The 26,805-nt window shown below is 43.1% G+C and overlaps 1 protein-coding gene across 1 annotated transcript in view; it reads right to left on the reverse strand.

Moving 5' to 3' along the window:
* MTA3 (metastasis associated 1 family member 3) overlaps positions 1-26,537 on the reverse strand; it is a 122,178-nt gene extending 95,641 nt beyond the window's left edge. The window contains exons 1-3 of the mRNA XM_054169086.1: positions 26,430-26,537; positions 24,227-24,294; positions 22,358-22,451 (exon numbers count right to left, since the gene is read on the reverse strand). Coding sequence (XP_054025061.1) covers positions 22,358-22,451; positions 24,227-24,294; positions 26,430-26,457 — 190 coding nt within the window. The 5' untranslated portion in view covers positions 26,458-26,537. The remainder of the gene's footprint in view (positions 1-22,357; positions 22,452-24,226; positions 24,295-26,429) is intronic.
* Between the last annotated feature and the right edge of the window lie 268 nt (positions 26,538-26,805).

Genomic DNA, 26,805 nt, shown 5'->3' on the forward strand with positions numbered 1-26,805 from the left:
GTTACTGTCTGATAGGATTAGAAATCTAAAGCACAACTTGCATGGATTATGAGTCATTTAAAAGTGTCACATGCCAGCAATTCTGCAGGTAGGAAAAAAACAAACTGATCAGTTGTGTTTACAGGGAGAAGTGCATTTTTAATTCCTATTGGATAACATAGATAGACATGCGGCCTCTAGGAGGTGGCTCAGTTTTCTTACACAATCATCCAGGTGATCCTCCTATGCTACCTCATCATTTCTTCTTCTAAAGAAGGTCACAGAACAAAGAAATAGCTACACTGTACAACCATTAAGTACTAATATGCCACACCAATTCTCTAATAATTAAAAAAAGGCAATTCTAAAAATCAAGCAAATGTCTTTATTTTGAGTAATTCCAAGTAGTATCTTACATTAAGAATTCTCAGGACAACAGTAAGTTAACTGAGAAACTCTCTCATGTTTATCATAGGCCTGTAGCAAAAAATAATATGAAAACTAGCAGGTTTTCATTACCAGAAAACTCCACCTTCCAAAACCCAACGGAAGGGATTTTCAAATAACTTGTTTTGGAGATTTTTGAGAGCAAGGAGCCTGTGGATGGAAGGCAGAGAAGGATTACCTTTTTAAGTAGTATGAGTCAAGATGTTCTATATCAATAAATATATCTTAATAAATTAAATGTGACATAAATAAATACAAGAGTAAGCACAATAGTTTAACATTGTTATCCAGCGATGCAAACTAGTTCATGAGAACACTGCAGAAGAAAAGCATCCCATAGAAGCATGAAAATGATGACATGGAAGAGAAGGTTTGCAGGAGCAGTCAGCATTGATTTACCAAGGGGAAATCATGCTTGACTAATCTACCTTGACCTTAGCAAGGCTTTTGACACTATCTCCCATAAGATCCTCGTGAGCAAGCTCAGGAAGCATGGAATAGAAGAACGGACATGGATTAAGAACTAGTCACACATCAGAGTGCAGAGTGGTGATGAATGGTGCCAAGTCCAGATGGAGAGCTGTAACTAGTGGAGTCCTGCAGGGATCAGTGCTGGGTCCAGTCCTGTTCAACATATTTATCAACGACATTGATGAGGGGACACAGAGTCTTCTCAGCAAGTTTGCTGCTGACACCAAACTGGGAGGCTTGGCTGAGACACCTGATGTGCAGCTGTTCAGCAAGACCTGGACAGACTGAGAGCAGAGAGGAATCCAATGAGGTTCAACAAGGATAAGTGCAGAGTCCTGCATCTGGGAAGGAATAATAAACTGCACCAGTACAGGTTAGGATGTGATCTGCTATGAGGAGATCCCATGGGGAAGGCCCTAGGAGTCTTGGTGGACAAGTTACCCATGGGTCAGCAATGTGCCCTTGAGACCAAGAAGGCAAATGCTATCCCAGGGTACATTAAGAGGAGTGTGTCCAGCAGACTGAGGAAGGTTCTGCTTCCCCTCTGCTCTGCCCTAGTGAGACCTCACCTGGAATATCTGCATTCAGTTCTGGGCTCTCCAGTTCAAGAGGGACATGGATCTCTTTGAGAGTCCAACTGAGGGCTACAAGGATGATTAAGGGACTGGAGTACTGCCTTATGAGGCAAAGCTGCGAGCCCTGGGGCTATTTAGTCTGGAGAAGAGAAGAATAAGAGGGATGACTGTCAAGAAGGAAGGGACAGCCTCTTTTCACTCGTGCCCTGTGATGGGACAAGGAACAATGGATGTAAATATGAGGAGGAACTTCTTTACTGTAAAGGTCACGGAGCACTGGAACAGACTCCCCAGGGAGGGTGTGGAGTCTTCTTCTCTGGAGACTTTCAAGACCTGTCTGGACGCATTCCTGAGCAACCTGCACTAGATTCTATGGTCCTGCTCTAGCAGCAGGGTTTGACTCAATGATCTCCAGAGGTCCCTTTCAACTCCTAACATGTTGTGATCCTGTATGACATGTAGGAAAAGGGAAAAAAGCTGTATCACAAATCTAAACCACATTTTTTCCCTTCTCTCCTACCTACCTAGTTAGTGTATTACATAGTCTGTTGGGGCCTGGTCTGTCTTGAAGCGTTAGCATAAGCAGCTAATTTAGAATGTGCACTATGATGGCTTTGTTCAGAATATGTACTACGAGAGCCTTGTAAAAGAACATGAACTGCTGTCCCGATGAACAACCTTTGGGAAAGTTAGCAATAAGAAGACATTGTAACACGACAGGGGAGGTGAATCTGGGATTGTGATTCAATCTGCACAAGTGTCAACAAGCAACCAGACGGACAGCTGGTGAGGATGCAGAACAGCTGATCCTACTGCAGAACAGTGCGAGTATACAATACAAAAGCAGAGCTGACAGTTAATAAAGTTGAACAATTTATGCATCACATTGGTGTCATGTCGTTCCTGTTCCCGCATGGACTTGAGAGGCCCTGGCATTTTGGTCACCTCCTATGTGATCAGGCGACGTGATCATTAGGTGACTTAGCCACAGCTGGGAGAAGGCAGGGGACACTGCCGGCTGGCGACAAGGTAAGCTGGGTCATTCAAGAGAGGCGAGAGCGGATCCATGAGTAGGCTCCAAGTAGGAGTCGCATCGGCAGTATGGGAGTTGCTGCATCAGAGGTAGAAAAGGCTGCGGTGAAGTCTGTTGCAGCTCGCAGAAGAGTTTGATGTTAAAGAAGGGGGGTTATCAAAATTGCTCCTCTGGTGCCAGAGGTGTGGGGACATAATTAGTACTGATCAACTTCTTGATGAAGGCGTTTGGAAGAAATTAGGGGAGGAACTTTGGGAATCAACAACACCTGGTAATAAAGAAGTAAAGACACTTGTGCTAATCTGGCATACGGTAAAGCTCATGTTGGAAGAAATGCAGGGAATGGCTTCAGTGAATGCAGCTGCAGGGCGAGCAATCACAGCAGCAGAAAACGATGATAAGCTTAAATCTTTGAAGGAGGATTTATCACAACCACCTGGGCAGAAACTCTTTCACTGCCAAAAGCTGCATACAGTATCACAGTATCACTAAGGTTGGAAGAGACCTCAAAGATCATCAAGTCCAACCTGTCACCACAGACCTCATGACTAGACCATGGCACCAAGTGCCACGTCCAATCCCCTCTTGAACACCTCCAGGGATGGTGACTCCACCTCCTCCCTGGGCAGCACATTCCAATGATGAATGACTCTCTCAGTGAAGAACTTTCTCCTCACCTCGAGCCCAAACTTCCCCTGGCGCAGCCTGAGACTGTGTCCCCCTGTTCTGGTCCTGGCTGCTAGAGAGAAGAGACCAACCCCTTCCTGACAACCACCTTTCAGGTAGTTGTAGAGAGCAATGAGGTCACCCCTGATCCTCCTCCTCTCCAGGCCAAACATATCAAAATCAGAGAAAGACTTTTGGGGAGGAGATCACAGTACCACAGTATAACTAAGGTTGGAAGAGACCTCGAGGATCATTGATTCCAACCTGTCTCCACAGACCTCATGACTAGACCATGGCACCAAGTGCCACGTCCAATCCCCTCTTCAACACCTCCAGGGACAGTGACTCCACCACCTCCCTGGGCAGCACATTCCAATGACGAACAACTCGCTCAGTGAAGAACTTTCTCCTCACCTCGAGTCTAAACCTCCCCTGGCACAGCTTGAGACTGTGTCCCCTTGTTCTGGTGCTGGTTGCCTGGGAGAAGAGACCAACCCCCTCCTGGCCACAACCACCCTTCAGGTAGTTGTAGAGGGCAATGAGGTCACCCCTGAGCCTCCTCTTCTCCAGGCTAAACAATCCCAGCTCCCTCAGCCTCTCCTCACAGGGCTGTGCTCAAGGCCTCTCCCCAGCCTTGTTGCCCTTCTCTGGACATGTTCAAGTGTCTCGATGTCCTTCCTAAACTGAGGGGCCCAGAACTGGACACAGGACTCAAGGTGTGGCCTAACCAATGCAGAGTCCAGGGGCACAATGACCTCCCTGCTCCTGCTGGCCACACTATTCCTAATGCAGGCCAGGATGCCATTGGCCTTCTTGGCCACCTGGGCACACTGCTGGCTCATGTTTAGGCAGCTGTCAATCAGCACCCCCAGGTCCCTCTCTGTTTGGCAGCTCTCCAGCCACTCTGACCCCAGCCTGTAGCTCTGCATGGGGTTGCCATGGCCGAAGTGCAGCACCCGGCACTTGGACTTGTTAAATGCCATCCTGTTGGACTCTGCCCATCTGTGCAGTCGGTCGAGGTCCCTCTGCAGAGCCTTTCCACCCTCTAACTGACCAACATCTGTTCCTAACTTGGTGTCATCTGCAAACTTGCTGACGACTGACTCAATCCCCTCATCCAGATCATCAATGAAGATGTTAAAGAGGATGGGGCCCAGTACTGATCCCTGGGGGACACCACTGGTGCCTGGCCGCCAGCTGGATGTGGAACCATTCACCACCACTCTCTGGGCTCAGCCTCCAGCCAGTTCCTAACCCAGCACAGAGTGTTGTGGTCCAAGCCACGAGCTGACAGCTTAGACAGAAGTTTACTGTGGGGGACGGTGTCAAAGGCCTTGCTGAGGTCCAGGTAGACCACATCCACAGGCCTCCCCACGTCCACCAGACGGGTCACCTGATCATAGATCATAGATCGATTGGAAATTGAAGACTGGGTTCCTCTGGCCCCTGGAGCGGGTCCAGCAGTTGTTGATGGGGCGCGCCTGGCTCCTGGCTGAGTCCAGCGGCTGTTGGTGGAGTGAGTTCGGTGCCTCCTAGCTTGGTTGGAGTGGTACCCAGCGTGCCACCGCCTCCCTATAATAATCCACAAAAGCAGTCCGACACTCCTGACCCTCCCTCTGTGCCTCTATCGATGGATGTGGATGAGGGGTCAGATAATCCTGTTTACCCACAACAGCTATTACCCTCTCTGCCATCTGATAGTGAGGATGTAAGTGAGGGGGAAATTGTAAATCATAGTGTGACTGTGGCCGTGTGAAAGACTGTTGAGAACCAAGAGGGGGGTGGGCATCAGTCTGCATGTTGGACTTCGCCTCCCTGTAGTGTGACTGTTACTCCATGTTCAGCAGTGAGATTTTGGCAAGTTCACCAGAAAGCTGCTGATATGGGTGACTGGGCCTTAGTGGAAATCTTGGATGCACCACATATGTCTGTTAAAACAGAGGAGAAATCTTCTTCTATGGGTGTTTCAAATGATCCTATGGCTTTCCCTGTGGAAAAAGCAGCTCGGGGATTGGGGCAGCAAGATAATCAGCAGGTTTTAGGCTGGAAAGTTGTACAGGATTTGCAATCCACAGAAGATGTAATAACTATTTCAGACACAAAGATACACAAAGTACCTTTGGATGCATGGGGGCCAATTGGTAATGGGATCAGTGCTTTATTAATAGGAGGATCTAGTGGCACTCTTCAAGGAATAGATGTACATGTAGGGGTAATTGATGCTGATTATGCTGGTCAGATATGTGCTTTAATATCCACTGTAATAACAATTGCTAAAGAGACTCAACTTGCTCAACTTGTACTTTTTGTGAGCTCTGTTTCCAAAACAGAACGAACTATCTATGGTGACAGAGAATTTGGATGGGCAGCAGAAGCTTTTGCAGCTTCTTTCTCAGCCTTTGGTGTTTCAAACAGCACTGGTGCCAGCCCAGTGACCCCTCCCATAGCTCAAGCAGCAGCAAGCAACAGTTCCTGTAACTTTCATTGCCAAGAAACTAGTGAGAAAGTACCTTTGGAGCAGAAAGCAGCTTTTTCCCCTCCCCTGCCTTGTGGCTATCCTTTGCTTGCAGTTTTTTGTAGCTTTGCAGAAGCTGTATACAAGATTTAAAGTCACAGTGCTCTTTATTTTTTTTCTTGGAGACTTGTTATTTTGATGTTTTTGGTAGTGCACATAATGAATAGTGAGTACTCATGATAAGTAATTAGTAATTATAATAAGGTATGTCAAGTAATAATAAATAGAATAAGCTTACCTTAATTATCATTTATTATTATTATTTGTATTTGATTATAATAGACATGATAACAGTAAGAATAATAAAGTAGTGCTGATGGGTTAGTTTAAGTAGAATATGTTATTCTATGAATTCACAGTTTAAATTTTTCTTTTGGTTTAAACCTTCTCTTTCCCTTTGTTTTCTTTTTCTGTGTGCCATGGTATCTCTTTTTTTGTTTCTTATTTAGGCATTGATTTGATAGTTTGACTTTAACACAGTTTAAGTTTTCTAGGGATTTTTGCCATCCCCACCTGGAAACATCAATTTTGCAACTCAGTGATGTAATCATCTCAGCACAAGACAGCACGAATACAGCATGATATAATGAGGATGAAAGGCAACAGATCTACCTAACATCCACCTCAATGACTGTCATGATAATCCAAGATGTCAATGGAAAAATCTAAATTAGGACTGTATATCATAATTGCTTAATTGTTGTGTGGTTTGATAATATGTTCACATGGATTTATATGAGTTAATCAACAATCTGTCATAGTTAAGTAATAATGTCAAATAGTTAAAGGGAAGGTCAAATTGAATTACAGTATAAGAGATTTTAATTTTAGGTTATAAAAAAAATTAAAAAGGGGGAATTCAGGTATTATGTCACAAGAGAGCATGTTAAAGCATGTTGTGTTCTCAAATTTTCGTGTTATATGTGGTCTTAACTGTGGTTTAACAAAATTTATGGAGGATGTAAAGGCTTTGATGAGATGTGTTGTTACCAGGATGGATGCAATCCCTTATCAATATTGGATTCTTGATTTTATTGATTGGTTTTTGCTATATTGCCACCAATGCTAGGAATATAGAAAAACCTGCATGTTGGGGTGAAAAAGCAGTCTAATTTGACTTCTCAGATTTTGCCTAGTATGCTAACAGATATGGATAGTGGAAGGCATGCTTCTTTGCAAAATAGAGCAGCTATTGATTTTTTTTATTGCTAGCACCTGGTCATGGGTGCCAAGACTCCGAGGGCATGTGTTGTTTTAATCTCTCTGATCGCATTCTTCAGCAGCTTCAGGAGAACATGAAACATATTCAAAAGAATGACAATCCCTTTTTAAGCTGGTTACAGCTGTGGGGTGTTGGGTCTTGGCCGATCGTCTGGATTCGACCGATGCTGATCTTAGTCAGATTTGTGTTACTGTTGCTTCTGTTATTGCCTTGTATTGCAAGCTGTATACAAAACATGCTTGAGCGTTCTCTTGATGCTTTGCTTAAGAAAAAGGGGGGAGATGTTGGGGCCTGGTCTGTCTTGAAGCGTTAGCATAAGCAGCTAATTTAGAATGTGTACTATGATGGTTTTGTTCAGAATATGTACTACGAGAGCCTTGTAAAAGAACATGCACTGCTGTCCCCATAAACAACCTTTGGGAAAGTTAGCAATAAGAAGACATTGTAACATGACAGGGGAGGTGAATCTGGGATTGTGATTCAATCTGCACAAGTGTCAACAACCAACCAGACTGATCAAAAGGGCACACGGACAGCTGGTGAGGATGCAGAACAGCCGATCCTACTGCAGAACAGTGCGAGTATACAATACAAAAGCAGAGCTGACAGTTAATAAAGTTGAACAATTTATGCATCACATTGGTGTCATGTCGTTCCTGTTCCCGCATGGACTTGAGAGGCCCTGGCAATATTCAAATATAAACTCTTCCAAATGAGAAAGTATCCTGCTATAGGGCTCAAAATCTGTTTGGTCATGTGTGCACCTTTATCAACTGCAGCAACCTGTTGAAGGATGTGCGAAGCAACAGCCCTGCAGTGCTTCTTTAAGCAGGTTGTAGTACCAAGCAGCATTCAAAATTGTGCCACAGACACAGCTGTTTGCAATCTGACAAATAGTTTTGATGTCCAATTATTGCTACCCAGCTCATCAGCTGAATCAGAAGCCAATTAGTAATTTTTCCAGTGTAAAGACATTTAGATTTGTGGTAGGAAATTAGGTGAAAAGTTTTAGTTCTACCCTCAAATCCAGACTGGCAGACCACCCATACAGCAAAAGTGTACACAGGGAATCTGACACTAACCAAGAAGTTTGGGGTTTTTTTTTCCATCTATCACCTGGCTCTAAGAAATAACAATGCTTGTCTGCAACAATGCAATGCAATCATGAATAATTACTAACCTGATCTGGAGTAAAGGAGATTGCTGATGTTAACTTTTCCCATCACTTGCATCATCATCATTTCCATACAAACCTTCTGCTCCTAACACCACATTATAACAAGATGGTTTTTCCTTCAGAATAGGCAACAAGTGTGCCTGATCTAGCGAGTTAACAAGTTGCATAGTTGTCTCTCCTTAAAAAAATGCAGTGTAAATATATTGTTTCTCTTCCTGATTCAGGCCACCATGGGGTAACAAATGAATGCTGTTGCTATATAGCAACAAGATTCCACATATGCAGAGAATCTCCTAAGTCCTCCCAGAAGTCCTTTATTTTTGTGTCGTAGAATCCCCAGCATTAGAGAGTCTCAGAGTCCCACTTACAGAAGTCCCAGAAGCCCTTAACAGACAAAGCAGGTAATAGAAGTCCCAAGCATATCCCTCACAGCATCCCTACACCTAAGTCCTAGCCAGAAGTAATAGCTAACAGAAGCAGAAAGAAGTGCCTAGCAGCCCTAACCCCCCAATCTACCTTATAGGTCAGAGCAGCTGTTTTCTATACTGTTATCATCCCTTAACCAGTAAAATCCAACCACATATATAAGCTAAAACCTTTTCCTAATAAGAGGCACCAGCATGTCTCGGAGGTGGCTTCTGCAGCATGTTCCAACCAAAGGGTACCAATGTGAAGATGCTGTTCTTGGCTCACATGGAATGTAATTGTTTTGCTCTATGCAGTGTGCTAAGGAATTGGTCATCTAAGGAATCATGGACTCTGCACACATCCAGCAGCTGCCCTCTGAAGAGCTGCTGCAAACATCAATATTTTTTAAAATATTAAATATGTCATGTAGGGAACTAAGCACACCAAAAATGTCTTGAAGTTCTTCCTAAGAACCAGGAGTCCACCTTGAAGACCTACACTGGCATTTTCATTCATTTTAATGAAAACCACAGAGCTTCAGAGAAGCTTTTCTAACATACAATTCACATCTTCAAGAGTGAGCAAACAGCTTTTCATCACTGCCAACATAGCTTGAAGAGGCACAGACCGCACAAGCGCTTTCCTGCCCCTTCTCAGAATGGTGTGCCATTCTGCTTAGAAAACACTACTTATTTACCTTCTATAGAACCTTCTTCCAGAGAGCTAAATTAGGTTTGATTTTTTTTTTTGCAAGAAAAAGTAGGGGGAGAAGAACGAAAAAACTGTTTAGAATATATCCTATTCCTGAGTAAACTTAACCCCAAGACAGAACAGCAACGTTTTTAAAATGGGAAAATTGTTATCCCAGATAACATCTGCTGAACACCAGCATGGTATAACGAGTTTTTCTGTTTGTACACCTGATAAAATAAGCAGGAAAATGTGTTCATTTACCCTGATGGTCTGTGTAAGACTTAAAACTTAATTTTCTTCCATCTTCAACTATGCTACAGAGTTATCTTTCAGGGTGTACTATTTCACTGATGCATGTACAGAGAGCTTAAGAGTCTATTTAACGGGAACTAGACACATGAACTGAGAATACTACAAAGAGATATGAATATATCACTTTAAATTATAAGAACCTTTTAATCTAGTCATTTTCATGCCAATGGAAAAAAAATGAGCAAAAAAGCATAAGAATAAACATAACATTGTATTAGCTAGTCAAAACTTGAAACATATGCATTTAGGGGTGGGTTTTTTGGTTGGTGGGGGGTGTGGTTTGGTGGGCTTGTTTTGTTGGTTTTTGGGGGGGGTTGGGAGGGCTTGTTTTTTGGGGGGGTTTGTTGTTGTTTTGGTTTGGGGTTTGTTGTTGGGTTTTTTTAATGGAAATGAAGTAAAGGATATCAGTGAAGTTGTTGTTCTACTCTCAGCACATTTGAATACCATGTTTGGTATCGTAGTAAATAAAAATTGTCATTGATTTACTTAAGTTAAGGTTCAGCATTCCAACCCTGGCTTTTTTCCCTCTCAAGAAAAAAAAATTAAAAATATAAAACAGGGGAAGAGCATTATTAAAGTATATGAAGTTAGTAATCCTTTGAAGACAAGTATAAATACGAAAGCTGTCCATGTAGCAAGCCCTTTTTCTTGTATGATCCTAAGTAACTGAGTCCTTGGCCCCTTGAGGCCCTACTGAGAATAATGGCATCAGGATTTCACTGCTGACAGCAGCATCAGTCAAAGGATCTGGCCTAAAGGAACTGGCATGAAGCAAAGGGTCACAGTACCCTATAGGACTGGGTTACAGGTCATTGACCCTGCCAACACTAACATTTTCTGCATTGGTTTAAGCCAAAATAAGGCTGCGCCTTTAATATAGGAAACTGAAACTGGTTTCAGTGCTGCATATAGCTGTCAAAATCCTTCACAGAAACAAGAACAGACAAATGAAAACTCAGCATATCACTTGTGCTGGTTTTTCATAGATGCTTAACCTGTTGTACCAGTAGAAAATGTACATGTACTTACACAGGCTCTGGATGTATGTATACACAGCACTCTATGCACAGCCCAGCAACTAGGCCATCTGCATGGAAAAGACATCTTGCATACTGTGATAAAGCTGCAAACAAATTTTGGTTGTTGACAATGGGTGACAGTCAAAATAAACTACTTCGCTCCCCAAGGTCTTTTATGAATGTAATAATGTAGAACAGATTTTTACAAAAACCCCACAAACCATGCACTTCTTACCACTAAAACTCATTTTGCACATGGTTATTATCTTTTCTATGTTAGTACAAAACACCTCCAGTCCCTGCAGAAGCGTTTGTGTAGCACATTTAAATCAGAATTGAAGCAAGTTCACACTACGGTTCTCTTGCTCAGACAAGATTACAAACAGTAGCTTAGGTGAAAAAGTATTGCTCAGACAAGTCACATCAACAAATAGCACAGCCATTACAGCCACCCACTCCAATACTCCATGTGGTTTGGGCATGCCAAACTCGACATAAATGGTAACTTTGAGCCTATATTGTTTTATCATGCAAGCCACACTTAACAGCCTTCACACTTAACACACTTCACAGACTCATCTTACCTGCTACTTCTAGCTTTTCTGTAGTATCTCACACCAGATATAGGCTGCTTCCATCCGCTTGTGTGGGAAGCACTACATGCAATCTCAGCACTTTGCCCAAGCTAATAAGCTCCATCTCTACTATCATGTGTAAAGGTACAGGCACACCCAAGTATTACTGAGGACAAGTACTACAGACTTCATTCCATTGCATAATACAGACATTTAAGAATTACTGCTGCTGAGCCTTTAAACCATCAAGCCTTATCTCCAGTTCCTAAGTTTAACTGCCACTACATGATGGGAACTATTTATTTTTATATTAAGGTTATTAAAAATAAATATTAAAATATATTTATATATTAAGAATTTTACATCAGATCTGTACATTTTATAAACTACTAATTCAATTAGACTATCAGAGAACTGTTTGAAGATGTAAAAGACATCTTTAATTGGAGCTTCACAGAGATAACATAGTAATGTGGTTTTAGCCTAAAAAACCCAGGAGCTTTACTACAATTTGGGTGTACAGGGGAGAAAGTGGGAAGAGTCACTAAAAATTACAAGTCAAGGGGGAAAAAAAGAAAATAAGAAAAGAAAGTAGAACCATTTAAGAGTACAGAAATCTAGGTGGTGTGAAACGTCCTATTTATGAGAAAAAGCTGTCATCAATAATCCATTTAAAGGTTACCAGTGCTTTGGAAGTTGGCATGAAAACAGTGTAGGATTGCTGGTCTGACAATCAACAAACATCAAAGAGAGAAGAACATTAGCAGCTGACAGGTGACAGTTAAGTGTTTTCCACAAATCAAAAGAAACTACTGTGTTTATGAACTTGACCATGAGGAACTGCATCCTAAGGAACACAGGTAAGCAGAGAGCACACAATTCCTTGGAAGCTTTCTGTGAATTCTATCTCCTACCAAAATCTCAAATGTAAAAACCTTACTTTTGAGTAGAGCTCAAGGAGGTGCCAGCACAAAGAGCCCCTGTCTATTGAGGAAACAGACTACATAATTACAGCAATTAAGACAAAACCAAACAACAGCTGAATTTCAGGTATTTATCAAACAATTTTAAGCATCAATATGAACTGGTCTTCTGCAGCTTTCCACACTCTCCAACAAACTCGGGGAATTAACCTGGGTTTTGGGTTTTGTTGTGGAATGGTTTGTATTGCAGGGACATGGTTCTATGGAACAGCTGCTTGAACAAAGTGTGTAGGCCAGACTCCATCTTCTTGTTTACTGCTCACAGTAAGCTGGTGTGCTGATGCAGCAAGGCCACCATAGCCTTGTGGCTGTGCTTGCAGCTGCTTACAAGATAACAGCATGTGAAACAAAGTATATGTGAAACAAAGAATTACTGAGAAAGGAGCTTGTGAAGTTGCAGGTAGACCTAACTGCAAGGAGGCTGGATATTATAATGTAACCCTGGACTAATAGCCAATAGAATAATGACATCTGTGCATATTTAGCCGAGATGCTTTATAAGCCGTGCTTTTGAACAATAAAGTTGAAGCTTGCTTATCAATCATATTGATTGCTGCGAGTCTTTCCCTCACCCTTCCCGCCATTGGATCTCTTCCCAACAGGGTTTAGCTTGTTTTTACATTCACAGAGATTGGCAGCAATGTGTTAAAGCCTTTTAAATCACATGTTCCAATAATAATATTTTGAGTATCAAAAAAGTAAAATAATTATCTAGGTATTGCTGGCCAGAATTATAAATCCACTCTTAAAAGGTCAAAAGCTAAAGCTAGCTAGTTGTGTTAGTTCTCAAGTTCTTGCAAAAAATCAGATGCAGTTATTCAAACTGTACCTGCAAAATCCTATGTATGGAAATACAGATGACATATACTCAGGTGAAAACAAAACATTAATGCAGCTCTCCATCAGCACTAAGAACTCCTAAAATTACGAAGCTGGAAATCCATCCATTCTGTTAGGAGATCATTACCATTCACACTCTAACAGGTCATTCCACATCAAAAGAGGAGTCTGGACGGCCACAGCAGTTAATAATTCCAAAAGATACTTAGAGCTGACAGTAAACTTGTTAACTGCAGTGCATACTGCCTCATTAGCTGCTCATTGTAAAATGCCATTCACAAAAAGAAGACTCAGATACTGTCAAAAGCAAAAAGCTCCTCATTACTGCTCTTTTATTGCTTTGACTGTTGAGGGGAAAAAAATAAATAAAATTCACAAGCATGCAGTTCTGGGACAAAAATCAAATGAACAAAGTATCTATTTTATGAGCCTACTCAAAGTGTCCTTGAAAAGGATACCTGGTGATATCCTTGGTGACAAGGATGTAGTTTTGGACAGGACCTGCTCTATTTCTTCAAGTTCTGACTTCCCCCCCCTAAATAAATTAGAACTGAAGGCATTCCTTTTGGTAAAAGAAGGAAAACTTCATGCTCCCTTGTATCAGGAGCCATGTTCTTCCTCACAAAAAAAACCAACAATGGCCTATTCTTCAAGCTTGTTTTCAGCCAAAGTGATAGTTGCACCAATATAAAAATACCTTAGAATAAAAGCTACTCTGTGACTGATTGAAGAATCTGTTACCTGTACCCATTCTTAAGTGTATATGCCAGGGTGTATCTCACCCATCTCACTTCAGGTTCCCCAGAAGCAACCTAACATACTCAAATTCACTAGGGCTTAGTTTACATGCCTCTGTTAGCTGACTGTAACTAAATATAATACATAAAATTCCAGTCTCAAGCAAAACAGACACTGGAACTCATTCTCCTAAACCTTCCTGGCTAACTGTACTTTGGTTTTGTCTCACCACTCCGGGTCTTCTGATGTCTTGCTCACTGACACTGACTTTTGAAAGACTTTTATCTTCCTCAAAGAAAGCAAATAAGAGGTCAAAAATTATTTTCTCCTAATTTTTAGGTACTCACAGGGTGAGCAGGGTGGGTTGATACAGACGACAGAGCCAGGGACATTAAGCTGCAAACAAGCAATACTTTATATTTACAGAAGCCTTGAGATTAAGAAGGTAGCATCTCACTGAACTAGTTACACAAGTCTGCTCACCCAGCCCTCAGGTCTATCTACCAGCCAAGCCTTCTTCTTCCTCTTAAGTGCTCTAAGAGATTCATTCTCCTATCTTTGATTCCCAACTCTGCCTTTCTACTCCTTGGCTCCTTTTCCTACTAATATCCAGAGAAATGGTATCCTTCATCACAGACTAATACCCACAGGTTGCTTGCTTAACTGGAAGCAGGAAAGAGACCTTCTCAGCAAATGCAATTACAGAATGAACTGTAACCTCACAAATCCTTCTGAAAACCACTACCTTTCATGGAACAGCCACTTACACATTACTGTAAGATGCAAGTCCTTGGAACTCTTGAGCTCTAAAGACTTCTTTTTACTGCACCCCAATGACCATAAATCATATCCAAAAGGTTTTCTGTTTCATTGTATTGCACTGCTCTTGATACAAGTATACTTTCCATTCAAAAGACCACCTGTTAAACAGGCCGCTCCTTCAATTCCCTTGAAAGAACAACTAAGAACTCACTATGCTTCTGAGCATTCTTTCCTTTAGGATAGAGGTGAATCTCTACTAGCACCACCAGTAAAGCAAGTAAAACTGTCTTAATTTATTCCCTGGAAGTTATATGTAGAATAGAACAATATAAGCGTTTCATATGCAATGGAATGTGGAATGGAATTTTTATCTCGCGTTCATCTGACCTAAACATAGGCTATGGAGACAGCAAGTATTGGAAAGAACTAATGGGACACCCTCCCCCCCCAAATAAAAAGCCATTTACCATTTCAAACAAAATATCCATTTGAAAGATAATTTAAATCATATAATGTCTTAGCATAAAAAGTAACAGGAAAAAGTCTCTCAGCTTCAAGTGATTTTCAGAAAAAGGACTGTGATTACAGACACACTGTACCCTTTCTGAGTTAACAGCTTCCTACTTAGATGGACAAGAACTACGACCATGAGAAAGAACCACAACAACAAAAACACACAGAGGTTTTGGTTCCATTATCATCTGATCAGACAAAAATAACTCAGTAATGGGAGATTATAAATGTTTTGAATGACACCACATCAAATATGTGACTAAGAAAAGAACACTGAAGAACACAAAGTTATTCTCCGTAGGCTTTTTATATTAGAGCTCTTTACTGAACCGCCAGGTCTACACACACACGTACTATTTTTCTTATATACTGAGTATCTGATGGGATCACTCCTGTGTTAGTTCTACAGACACTCAAGAAAAACACTAAACCATGACATTTTGAATCATATTTCATACAAACATATAATCAATAAGGTTGGAAAAGACCTCAGAGATCATCAAGTCCAACCTGTCACCCAATACCTCATGACTAACTAAACCATGGCACCAAGTGCCACATCTGATCCCATCTTGAACACCTCCAGGGATGGTGACTCCACCACCTCCCTGGGCAGCCCATTCCTATGGCCAATCTCTCTGTGAAGAATTTCTTCCTCACATCCAGGTTGAACCTTCCCTGGCACAGCTTGAGACTGTGTCCTCTTGTTCTGGTTGCCTGGGAGAAGAGACCAACCCCCACATGGCTGCAACCTCCCTTCAGGTAGTAGTAGAGAGCAAGAAGGTCTCCCCTGAGCCTCCTCTTCTCCAGGCTAAGCAACCCCAGCTCCCTCAGCATCTCCTCAGGGCTGTGCTCCAAACCCCTCCCCAGCTTTCTTGCCCTTCTCTGGACACATTCAAGCATCTCAACATCTTTCCTAAACTGAGGGGCCCAGAACTGGACACAGGACTCAAGGTGTGGCCTAACCAGTGCTGAGCACAGGGCACAATGACTTCCCTGCTCCTGCTGACCACACTATTCCTGATACAGGTCAGGATGCCACTGGCCTTCTTGGCCACCTGGGCACACTGCAGGCTCATGTTCAGCCAGCTGTCAACCAGTACCCCAAGTCACTTTCTGCCTGGCCGCTCTCCAGCCACTCTGACCCCAGCCTGTAGCACTGCATGGGGTTGTTGTGGCCAAAATGCAGCAGCCAGCACTTAGATGTGTTCAATCTCATGCCCTTGGACTCTGTCCATCTGTCCAGCCTGGCAAGGTCCCTCTGCAGACCTCTCCAACCCTCTAACAGATCAACTCCTGCCCCCAGCTTGGTGTCATCGACAAATTTACTGATGATGGACTCAATGCCCTCATCCAGATCATCAATGAAGATATTGAACAGGATGGGGCCCAGCACTGATCCCTGGAGGATGCCACTAGTGCCTGGCTGCCACCTGGCTGTGGCACCATTCACCAGCACTCCCTGGGCTCAGCCTCCAGCCAGTTCCTAACCCAGCTCAGAGTGCTGCTGTCCAAGCCAGGGGCTGGCAGCTTGGCCAGCAGTTTGCTGTGGGGGACGGTGTCAAAGGCCTTGCTGAAGTCCAGGCAGCCTACATCCACAGCCTGCCCCACATCCACCAGGCAGTCACCTGGGCATAGAAGGAGATCAGGTTGGAGAGGCAGGACCTGCCCTTCCTAAATCCATGCTGGCTGGGCCTGATCCCTTGGCCACCCTGCAGGTGCACTGTGATTGCCCCCAAGATGATCTGCTCATAACCTTGCCTGGCACTGAGGTCAGGCTGACAGGCCTGGAGTTTGCAAGTCCTCCATCCAGCCCTTCTTGTGGATGGGCATCACATTGGCAGCTTCCAGTCATCTGGGACCTCTCCAGTGAGCCAGGACTGGAGGAAAATGATGGAGAGCGGCTTGGCAGCTCATCTGCCAGCTCTCTCAGCACCCCAGGATGGATCCCATCTGGTCCCATGGACTTGTGAGTGTCCAAGTGGCTCAGCAAGTCCCTAACTACTTCCTCATGGATTTCAGGGGTACTACACTGCTCCCTGACCCCATCAACCAGCTCAGGAGGCCGCTTGTCCTGAAGTCCTCCTGCCTTGCTGTTGAAAATGGAGGCAAGGAAGGTATTTAGTACCTCAGCCTTTTCCTCATCTTTAGTTACAGTGTTCCCCTCCAGGTCCAATAAGGAGTGCAGGTTCTTCTTGTCCTCCTTTTAGCATTAATGTATTTAATAAAATGCTTTTTATTGTCTTTCACAGCAGAGTTCAGCTTAAGTTCTATCTGGGCTTTTGCCTCTCCAATTTTTCTCCTACATGATCTAACAACATCCTTAAGCATATCTCAAGTTGCCTCCCCCCTTTCCAAAGGCAATATTCCCTTTTTTTTTTTTTTTTTTCCTTATTTCCTTCAAGAGTTTCTTGCCCATCCAGGCCCAGAGCCTTCCCCTCCAGCTCATCTTTCAGCATGTGGGCACAGCCTGCTCCTGTGTCTTCAAGAGTTCCTGTTTGAAGTAGGTCCTGCACCCCAGACAGCCTCCTACCATCACATCTCCCACCAGCCCTTCTCTATTGGAGAGCAGCAGGTCAAGCAGAGCCTGACCCCTGGTAGGCTCACTTAACAGCTGCATCAGGAAGCTGTCCTCCATGCACTGTAGGAACCTTCTGGACTGCCTCCTCTCTGCTGTTCTAAGTTCCCAGCAGATATCTGGCAGGTTCAAGTCACCCACAAGGACAAGGTCTGATGATCTTGAGACAGCCTCCAGTTGCTTGTAGAATACTTCATCAACCTCTTCATCCTGGTTGGGTGGTCTATAACAGACTCCAACCAGGATGTCAGATTTGTTAGCCCTCCCTCTGATTTTCACCCACAGGCACCCAATCCTTTCGTCCTCTACCTCAAGTTCTGTGGCATCAAGAGATTCCCTAATACACAGGGCCACCCCTCCTCCTCTTCTCCCTCACCTGTCTCTCCTAAAGAGCTTTTAACCACCCAGTGCAGTACTCCAGTCATGTGAATCATTCCACCACGTTTCTGTAATGGCAGCTACAGCATAGTTTCCCTGGTGAACCGAGACTTCCAGTTCCTCTTGTTTGTTACCCATACTGCCTGCATTGGTGTACCTGCACTTCAGCTGGGCTGCTGTTTTTTCATCTAACTCTAGTTTATGTGTCTCTGTCTCCTCTCCAGAGAGACTGGTTTCATCACCCACCCCCTTCAAACCTATTTTGATGCCCATCCCAAGGAGCCCTGCCAACTCTGGTGCTAGAGCCCTCTTGCCCTTTCTAGATAGACTCACCCCATCTAGGTCCAGCAGGTCAGGTGCAGTAAAAGTTGCCCCTTGATCAACAAACCCAAAATTCCGCTGCTGCCACCATCCCCTGAGCCTTCTGTTGATGGCCTGGGTTCCCCTGTTCCTTTCAGTGTACACCCCTGCCACTGAGGGAACTGAACAGAACACCACTTGAGCTCCTGCCCCAACAATCAATTGTCTGAGGGCCCTGAATTCTTTTTTGATTGTCCTGGTGCCCTTATCAATCTCATCGCTTCCAGCTTGGATTACCAGTAGTGAGAGGGCAATTCTTCAGTCATTGAAGAGGGAGGAAAAATCCTCATGTTCTTCCTGGAACTGAGCACTAAGAATATCACTAATCAACAGCAACCATATAGGGGGAAAAACCCTGATGACATATAAAAGGAAATCACATTTCATTTTTGTGTATCTTTGGGAATATTACGTGGTAATTTGCATAACGATTAAATGGTATTTCTCAAGTCAAGCTCATTTTCTTGCCATCTTCTCTGCTACCCACTAGCCTGCTGCACAACTGAAATAAAATGCTTCCCAAAAAATCAGAGAGCATGTTCCATTCTCTTGGATACATCTGGAGTGTTTGACAATCATTATGATACTAACATAGACTGACAAAGTGCAAAATAAAACTCAGCACCTGTGAGGCCCCACCTCAAATACTGTGTTCAGTTTTAAGCCCCTCACTGTCAGGGCACTGAGGTGCTGGAGCATGTCCAGAGAAGGGCAACAAAGCTGGTTAAGGGTCTGGAGAATAAGTCTCATGAGAAGCAGTGGAGAGAATTGGGGTTGCTTAGTCTGGAAAAGAGGACTATGAGGGGAGACATTATTACTGTCTACAACTGCCTGAAAGGAGGTTGAAGCAAGACGGGGGATGGTCTCTTCTCCCTAGCATCAGGTGATAGAACAAGAGGGAATGGCCTCAAGTTGCACCAGGAAGGTTTAGATTAGACATTAGGAAAAATTTCTTTACTGAAAGAGTGGTCAGGCATTGGAACAGGATGCCCAGGGACATGGGAGAGTTGCATCTGGAGCAGTTCAAAAAACGTGCAGACATGACAATTTGGGACATGGTTTAATGGCCATGGTGGTGTTAGGGCAATAGCTGGACTCAATGATCTCAGAGGTCTTTTCCAAATGAAGTAATTCTATGATTCTACAATCTTAAGTGCTTCAGTCACCTGTTGCAATAGCTCTTGTACTGCCTGCTGTCTCCTGTTTATCTCTTTTCTTTCTATCCCCATAAAGTAAACCTTCCTCTGCTGCATGAAGAAGGGAAAGTGTCCCTCACAGAGACCCCAGGGTACTGGCTACAACCTAAAAGCTGGTGAGTGTTCACACTTAACAGAACTCCCTTACTCCATTCAGGAGGATGCATGGGATGAAGAAGGTGATCTTGGCCAGTACTTTGTTTTGGCTTTCAATTTGGCCTTATCATAAACTCTGGTACTGAAATCAAAGGAGGGTGGAAATGTAATGGGGTATGTAACATCTTCAAGGGCCCACAAAACACCTCAAACCCCAGACTTCGGTGGCTATAGTCAGCTTATAGAACTATTCCCAGATCCAGACTGATGTCATACAGTGATGGTAGACAAATAAAAATACTCAATAGCTTCAACCAGAAGCACCAGAGGAAAAAAAAAATGTGGAAATGCAGTTTCCTCAGAGATTAGCATCAGATGCTTTGAAATCAAGGGAACTCCTCTGTACCTGAGTATTTTAGAATGGCCAGAGAAAAGCTCTGGTTTTTCTCCTCCAATTTCTTTATGTATCCCAGAAACTGAATTAAAGTTTCAAACTATTTCCTTATGAAACTGCTTTCTTAATAAATGGGACCACACCTGTGACACAAAATGCAGCCTTCACTCCCCACAAAACCCAAGCACCACCTGCCAAAATATTCCAAGTGCATTGCTCAAAGTTTTGCCTATCATAAAGGAAAGCAGAAACATTCCTAATATAAAATGTTGTTAGAAAAGATCAAGCAGATCTTATACTTAAAAGACTTCTCCACACACATACACTGGAGTAACCTGTGCCTGAACTAGAATTTCCACTCTAGAAACTTTGCATCTTTTAGCAATTTTTTATAACAAACCAGGCAGAAGCACTGGAGCATCAGCGTGCTTAGCTGTATAAAATGTTCTGTTCATACACCAGTATTTTGCTTACATACATCATATTTTTAAACAGTGTAGCCTTCCAGAATCAGAACATTTGACATTTAACTACGTCTGCTGCATGAGCTGTACAAAGAGCCAAGCACAAATCCCACACTAGGTTCTATCCTCCGCTACTGTAACAAGTATCTCAAAATTATTTTGATGTACAGATTCCAGGCTGCTCAGAAAGGCAACATTATGTACAGAGAAAAGAGCCGCAGAGAAACCCGATCTCCACGAACACAGGGTTAGAAGACTTACAACCTGTGAGGCAGAGGCATCCTAAAGATGCTTGTTCAATCAGCTAGAAATGACATGTCTGCTTCCTCGCTAGAAAATAGCAAGAGAATCTCAATAAGCAGAACACGATGGAAGATTCCATCCTATTCCTCCCGACGCCACCAAAGCCCTCGTACGCCACAGTAGAAGAGCGACAGACCAGCAATGAGTCACACAATGGAAGTGCTGACAAAACGGCAAGCTGACGCTTACAGAAGATAGAGAAAAACCTTATTCGCTTGTCCAAGTTGAACGATGCCCACAGAATTATCATACCTTGATCTAAAAAATAAGCCAACAAAAAACCTGTAAAATTGATGCTTTAAACAGTCAAATGAAAAAACAATCAAAGCCTGTATTTCCAGTAAAAGATTTCTCCTTCTCAGCCTTTCCTGCCCCTTCTATTTGGAAAAAACCAATACCACCCAAGCAAAGTGCTGTGAAGCTCACTGAGAGTTCTGTTTCTTCACGTCGCAGGGAAGAACTAAAAAGACTAACGATTGTGGGGGCAGGCTACCACAAAACAGGTTACAATTATTATAAAAGGTATTCAACTGCATTAGAAAAACATTTCAATCAATCAGCTTAGAACATAAGGGAGATGTCAAAAAAAAAAAAAAGGGCAAGTTATTTCACATGACATACTCACATCACCTCCACTTCTCTAGGACCACTTAAAGAATAAAATAAAAGCCAAAAGCTGTCTCTTTCTTTTCACATTTGGTACTTGAGTGGAGTAAAATAATCAGAATTTAGTGCTAAAATAACTAGCAAGCACCTAATTATGCCACAATATATCTGCACACAAAATGCAGCATTTGGTTATGTTTTTAAAGAGATTCATACTGTTAAATTAGAAAACAGAGATTTATAATCCCTGTGTCACTTATTCATATAATTTTGAAAATTGGGAGTATTATTTATAATCAAATGTTCTTTCTAGCAAACAAACTTACCAGATGTTGACACACAGAACACTCCAATTATTCACAAGCACGAGTGCAATATTTTGCGAATAACTATCTTCTCAAATACCTGGGTTTTTAGGTTCTGGGTTTGTCTTCATAATTCTATTTTTAATTATAAAGTTATGGAAAACCATCCTGCTTTGGGTGTAGACCAAATAGCAGCTACCAAAAAAAGCTCATTATGGAAATGGAACTTTTTGCCCTACTACTACCTGTTGCTCTGTTAAAAAAAAACCAAACAAGTGAGATGATAGCTGCTGCTATTCTACTGATTAGTATCTACATTTAGCATAAATGCAAATAACACTAGTGCACAAACTCCAGGGATTTTCCAGTCCCAATGATAAGTTTTGATCTTTACAGTAAGTAATATACTTTTATGTCTACCTCAAAAAATGTAATCCTTATGAATGCTCTTAAGCTTAAATCAACTTGTGTCCAAGATTTATCTTCAACATAAAAAAAGGATGACTGTAGCTTTCAGATTTATTTTTTTTCTCCTATGAAGACTTTCAATCACTTTAATACAGCTGAAGTCCTAGAAGCAACTACCAGGACCAGGGCCAGTATCAGATAATGCTAAGCCTTTAACTGGATATTAATTAAGGCCTAATATAAATATATATTCCACATGCCAAATAAATGCAATTCTAAGTAGGAGCAGAAACTGAACGGGCTGTGACAAGAGAGAAAAATGCCCTGTACAATCTACTTACTAGCATGCTTATCTGCCAGCATTATAAGGCTGTTGGAAATATCTCTTCGCCTGTAAAAACACACCACTTTTGCTTCCACGTTTCCATTGGCAGTCTACAAAAGAAAGGTAAATCAAATCAGAATATATCCTTCCTCAGCTGAGTAATTTAAAGTAAATGCCCTCAGTCAGGCTGCAATCAAGTTAGTCAAATAAAGCAGTAACTTCCAGACACAGGCCAATATCAATTTCGGATCAGGTAACTGTACAGATTGTAATTGTCCTAAGAATTTATCAGCTGTTTAAAGATGTAATGTCAGCATGACAATAACACAAGACTACTTCACAAATGCTACAGGCTTGTAAACATTTCTTTGCAACCCAGCTTTAGACACTGTATTATATAACTGTGTCATATTAAATATCCTTCCCAAAAATTACTTGAACTTTCTCTGCAGCTCCCAAGATGGAAGAGCTGTTTAGTTCATGCTTGCTTTCATGCCTCATTACAGGGATCATGCTCTTTAGTCTGATAATGCAAAGAATCTGGTAATATCTGAAGAACTGTATCCTCTTTCTTGGTATGAAAAGTACATAACTGGTTTACTGCTAGGAGTTGCTGGAGATATGGTACTGAAAAGTATGATGTTTCAGTTAAGTTTCTTACAAAAAAACAAATGAAAAAAAAAAAAAGCATCTCTCTGGTAAAATGATTGCCAGTGCATTCCATTTAATAGATGCACAACATCTCTGTGCTTGCTTAATGCCTTTAACATGTGAAAGCACATCATTCATAATTAAGATAGCTGGGCTATATGCTCAAAATTCTCTTTAACAACAACAAAAAAAATCAACACATGACCACCTGCTGTACCATACATAAGCAAGACAAAATTATAGCAATAGGATGTAAATGTAATAAACATTACATTCAGGACATGATTGGAATCACTTCAATCATGGTAAATAAAAAAATACTCTTCTGCACTAAAAGCCAAAAACTATTTGCCATGCACAAGTTCAGTGAATGGTGTGTTGGAGAGCACTAACGGCAATGCGGTTGATGGCTGCTATGGAGTAGTGTATTGTTTTATTAGCAAGAAGAAAACCATTTCAGATAAGCAATTTTTTTAATTTACTTTTTAACTACAGGGAAAAAAAAATATCACTGCATCACATGGCATTTTGACACAATGTATTATCAGTAAGTTTTAATATTGTTTGATGGACTACTGAAAACATGCCACGCTAAAAACAAATTAAAACCATACATGGCTCTTTGCAGTACAATAATGAAGAAAAATGACAGAAAAATGCCTCCATTCTTCATTAAAATACACTTAAAGAGAATACACTCTATTTCTATGCAAGAGCCTCTTCTCCCAGAAGCCTCTCTCCCTCACTTAAGCTGCCAATAAGCAGAGCAATAAACAGCCGCTGAAGTCACACACTGTTATTTGATCACTGCAAAGTCTCATTGATACCTACTAGCTCTTTCTACACACATCCAAAAGCAGACACATTACATGACCGTTAGCATTCCAGATGGATTCACAGTGTCATCACTATACACAATTAAATTCATTCATTTCTTCAACCATTCAGAAGATTTGGGTTTGAAGTTTTTAGAGCAGAGTACTCCTGCTCACTAGGAATAAGCAGCTGGGTGTTTACTTCGGTAACAGGCCAAGATACCACGTAGCAAGATTTCAGTAACTGAAGCATACAACAAATACATAGCAAATCTCAAGAAAGTTTAAAAAACAAAACCAACAAAACAACCAACCACCAAATTTGAGTACAGTAGAGATCTTATGGAATGGAAATCATTCTCAGTGTTTGAAAAGTGTACTGACTGTTGTCAAAGATTAAGGAAAAAATACTGGTGTACCTTGTTAAGCTCTTCAATTCTCCTAATGAGATATGGATTGCTGGAAGAATTTTCAAAATAAACATAATCTGCAATAAAAAGTAGTAAAGATATTGAAACACCAAAATGTAACAATATGTAAGAGGCATATTATTGGTGCAAAAATTTTCTTCTAAACATAGAATCTGCTGAAAAGATGAGGTTTCTTAATGAGTTAAGACAGTAGAATATTTCTGCACTGAGATTTAACATGATTTGTTTCTAAATTATTGGTATGACTGCACTACATTTGCTTTAACAATCATGCTAAAATGAAGTTAAATATCTTGTGCTGGAGGTTACACCAATTCAGTAATGCACACACTTCATAAATCTTGATTTAAAAGAAGCAGTTTCTCACAATCAGGGAAGACTTAAGAACTCAGCACAGAAGTGAATCTCTGCATTACAGAGAGAAACATTTCTGTAAGATATGCTACGTCACATTATCAGGGGCCAGGGTAGTACAGTTCTCCAAATGAGTAGTCCACATTTTATGACATTTGGTTAAGTTGTTTGGCTCAGGAACACCCAAACTGTATTAAGCAGCAATAGTCATGAGGTTAGCAAGGTTTCTTCAGGACAAAATCTCTTAAAGCATCATTAACATAAAATTTTCATAGAGTACATGGCAGTTCACTCATACCCTCAAAGCTGCTCCCATGTAACAAACAAGTAACTGTAACATACAAATAATCGACACACATTTTTCAATAGTTTTCTCAAATTCATTTCCATCAAACAAAAAAGCACCCATCACATACTAACCTCACCTTGCACTTGATACCTGACTGTTCTTAAAAATAAAAGCAAACAAAAAAAACCCACAAAACGACAAACAGGTGGAGGGACCATAATGATGTTTTATCAAACTCTTCCACAATGGTTTGACACTACATTACAGTGAAAGAGTCTCAGGTAGTTGCTCACTTAGTTGCAAAGAAAGAACATGATCTCTGCAGACTGTTCACATTGCTTATTAAGATTACAACAACAAAAAATTAGACCTGATCTAAAAACCAAACCCTACGCAGATTTCAACAGCACTGCTCTTACAACGATTATCACGAGTAAGGGCTGATGAAATCACAGTCTAAACACTCTCACGAAGGAACGGGCAGATGGACAATTTATGGATGTATCTGCATATTTCACAACCGAAGCAGAAAGAGAGTCAAGCTAACTACTATAACTCCTCATTTCCCTGCATCTTCCTTCTCACCTCAGGCTGTCGAGGCAAGAGCAGGAGGAAACAGACGTTTTTGAGCACCAACTTCTGAAAACCTGAGTGGTGCACCTGAGCCATAGTGCTCGGAACAGAACTATGTTCACTCCTTAAGGAAGGGCAGCGGAAAAGTTGCCAGTGTCTATTTCACCAGGAGAGGGGTGGGAAAAGGAACGTTTGCCACGTTTTGTTTTGTTTTTACCGCCAAAGTGACCCCCTCCACGTAGTACTAAGCAGTCACCCATGATAACACTCGTTAAGAGGCACGTCGGTAAGCAAGGAGGGTAACAGAAATGCCCTGCTCACACAGCGGGACTGATGACTTTTCCTGGAGAGGTTAAGGAAGGCGCGGAGAAACTCTGTCGTTAAAGGGCGGAAAGGCGGACTCAGGCACGGCAACGAGGGAAGCGCCCCGAGGGCGGCCACCGGCTGCCGCGTCCCACTGCCCGCTGCCGCCAGGCCGCAGCCCTGGGCCCAGGCTGGCCCCAGAGCTGGGGGGCGCACGGCTCCAGCAGGCCGCCCCTCGCAAGGGGGCGAGCCTGCGAGGGTGCAAAGGGGCCGGGAGCCCGGGAAAGGAGACGAGGCGCGAAAGGAGGCTGTGGCTGGTCCGCGCCACAGTGAGGGATCACGAAAGCGGCGGCGGCGCCGCTCCCCACCTTCCTCGCGGAGGGCGGCGCTGCCCTTCTCCTCAGCGGTGAGGACCGGCCTCCCACTCGGCGCACAGGGCTGGCATGGGAGGAACCTGCGCCCGCTCCCTCCACCCCGCGGAGGGTCCGGCCAGCGCCTTTACCGGGACCGGCCATGCCGCAGGGGGCCGCGGCGGTGGCGCCGGCAGGCAAAGAGGACTACATTCTCCTCGCACAGCCCGCGGCGCGGCAAGGCCTCCCGGACAGGCCCCATCGCCGCTGCCGTGCGCAGGATCCCCCGGTGCCGAGCGGGCGTTGCTGCGTCCCCACATACCTCCCACTCGGTACATGTTGGCCGCCATGTCTGCGCTCTGCGTCTTCCTCCAGCCCCTACCGGGCTAGGCAAGGAAGGAGCGGCTCCCGCAGCCCCCCCGCCCCGCGCTCGCCCCCACCCTGCGCCACCCCTCCCCGCCCGGGCACAGGGCACAGCGCCGCGCCTTGCAGGGCCGCCGCCTCGGCCGCTTCCCGAGCCGTCCGGCGGGAAAAGGGTTAAACAACCGCCCCCACCCTCCCCCCCCGCCCCCCAACTGCTTCCCTCCCCCCCCCACTGTCTACCGGCCCTAGCAGCTAGTCGGCAGGTAGAGTGGTCCGAGGCGGGACAGGGTCGGCGGACGTGCGCTCCCGGAGGAGGTACGGGGCCAGGACTGCCG

Source organism: Dryobates pubescens, chromosome 2, assembly GCF_014839835.1.
Source record: "Dryobates pubescens isolate bDryPub1 chromosome 2, bDryPub1.pri, whole genome shotgun sequence".
In the NCBI taxonomy this organism is placed as follows: Eukaryota; Metazoa; Chordata; class Aves; order Piciformes; family Picidae; genus Dryobates; species Dryobates pubescens.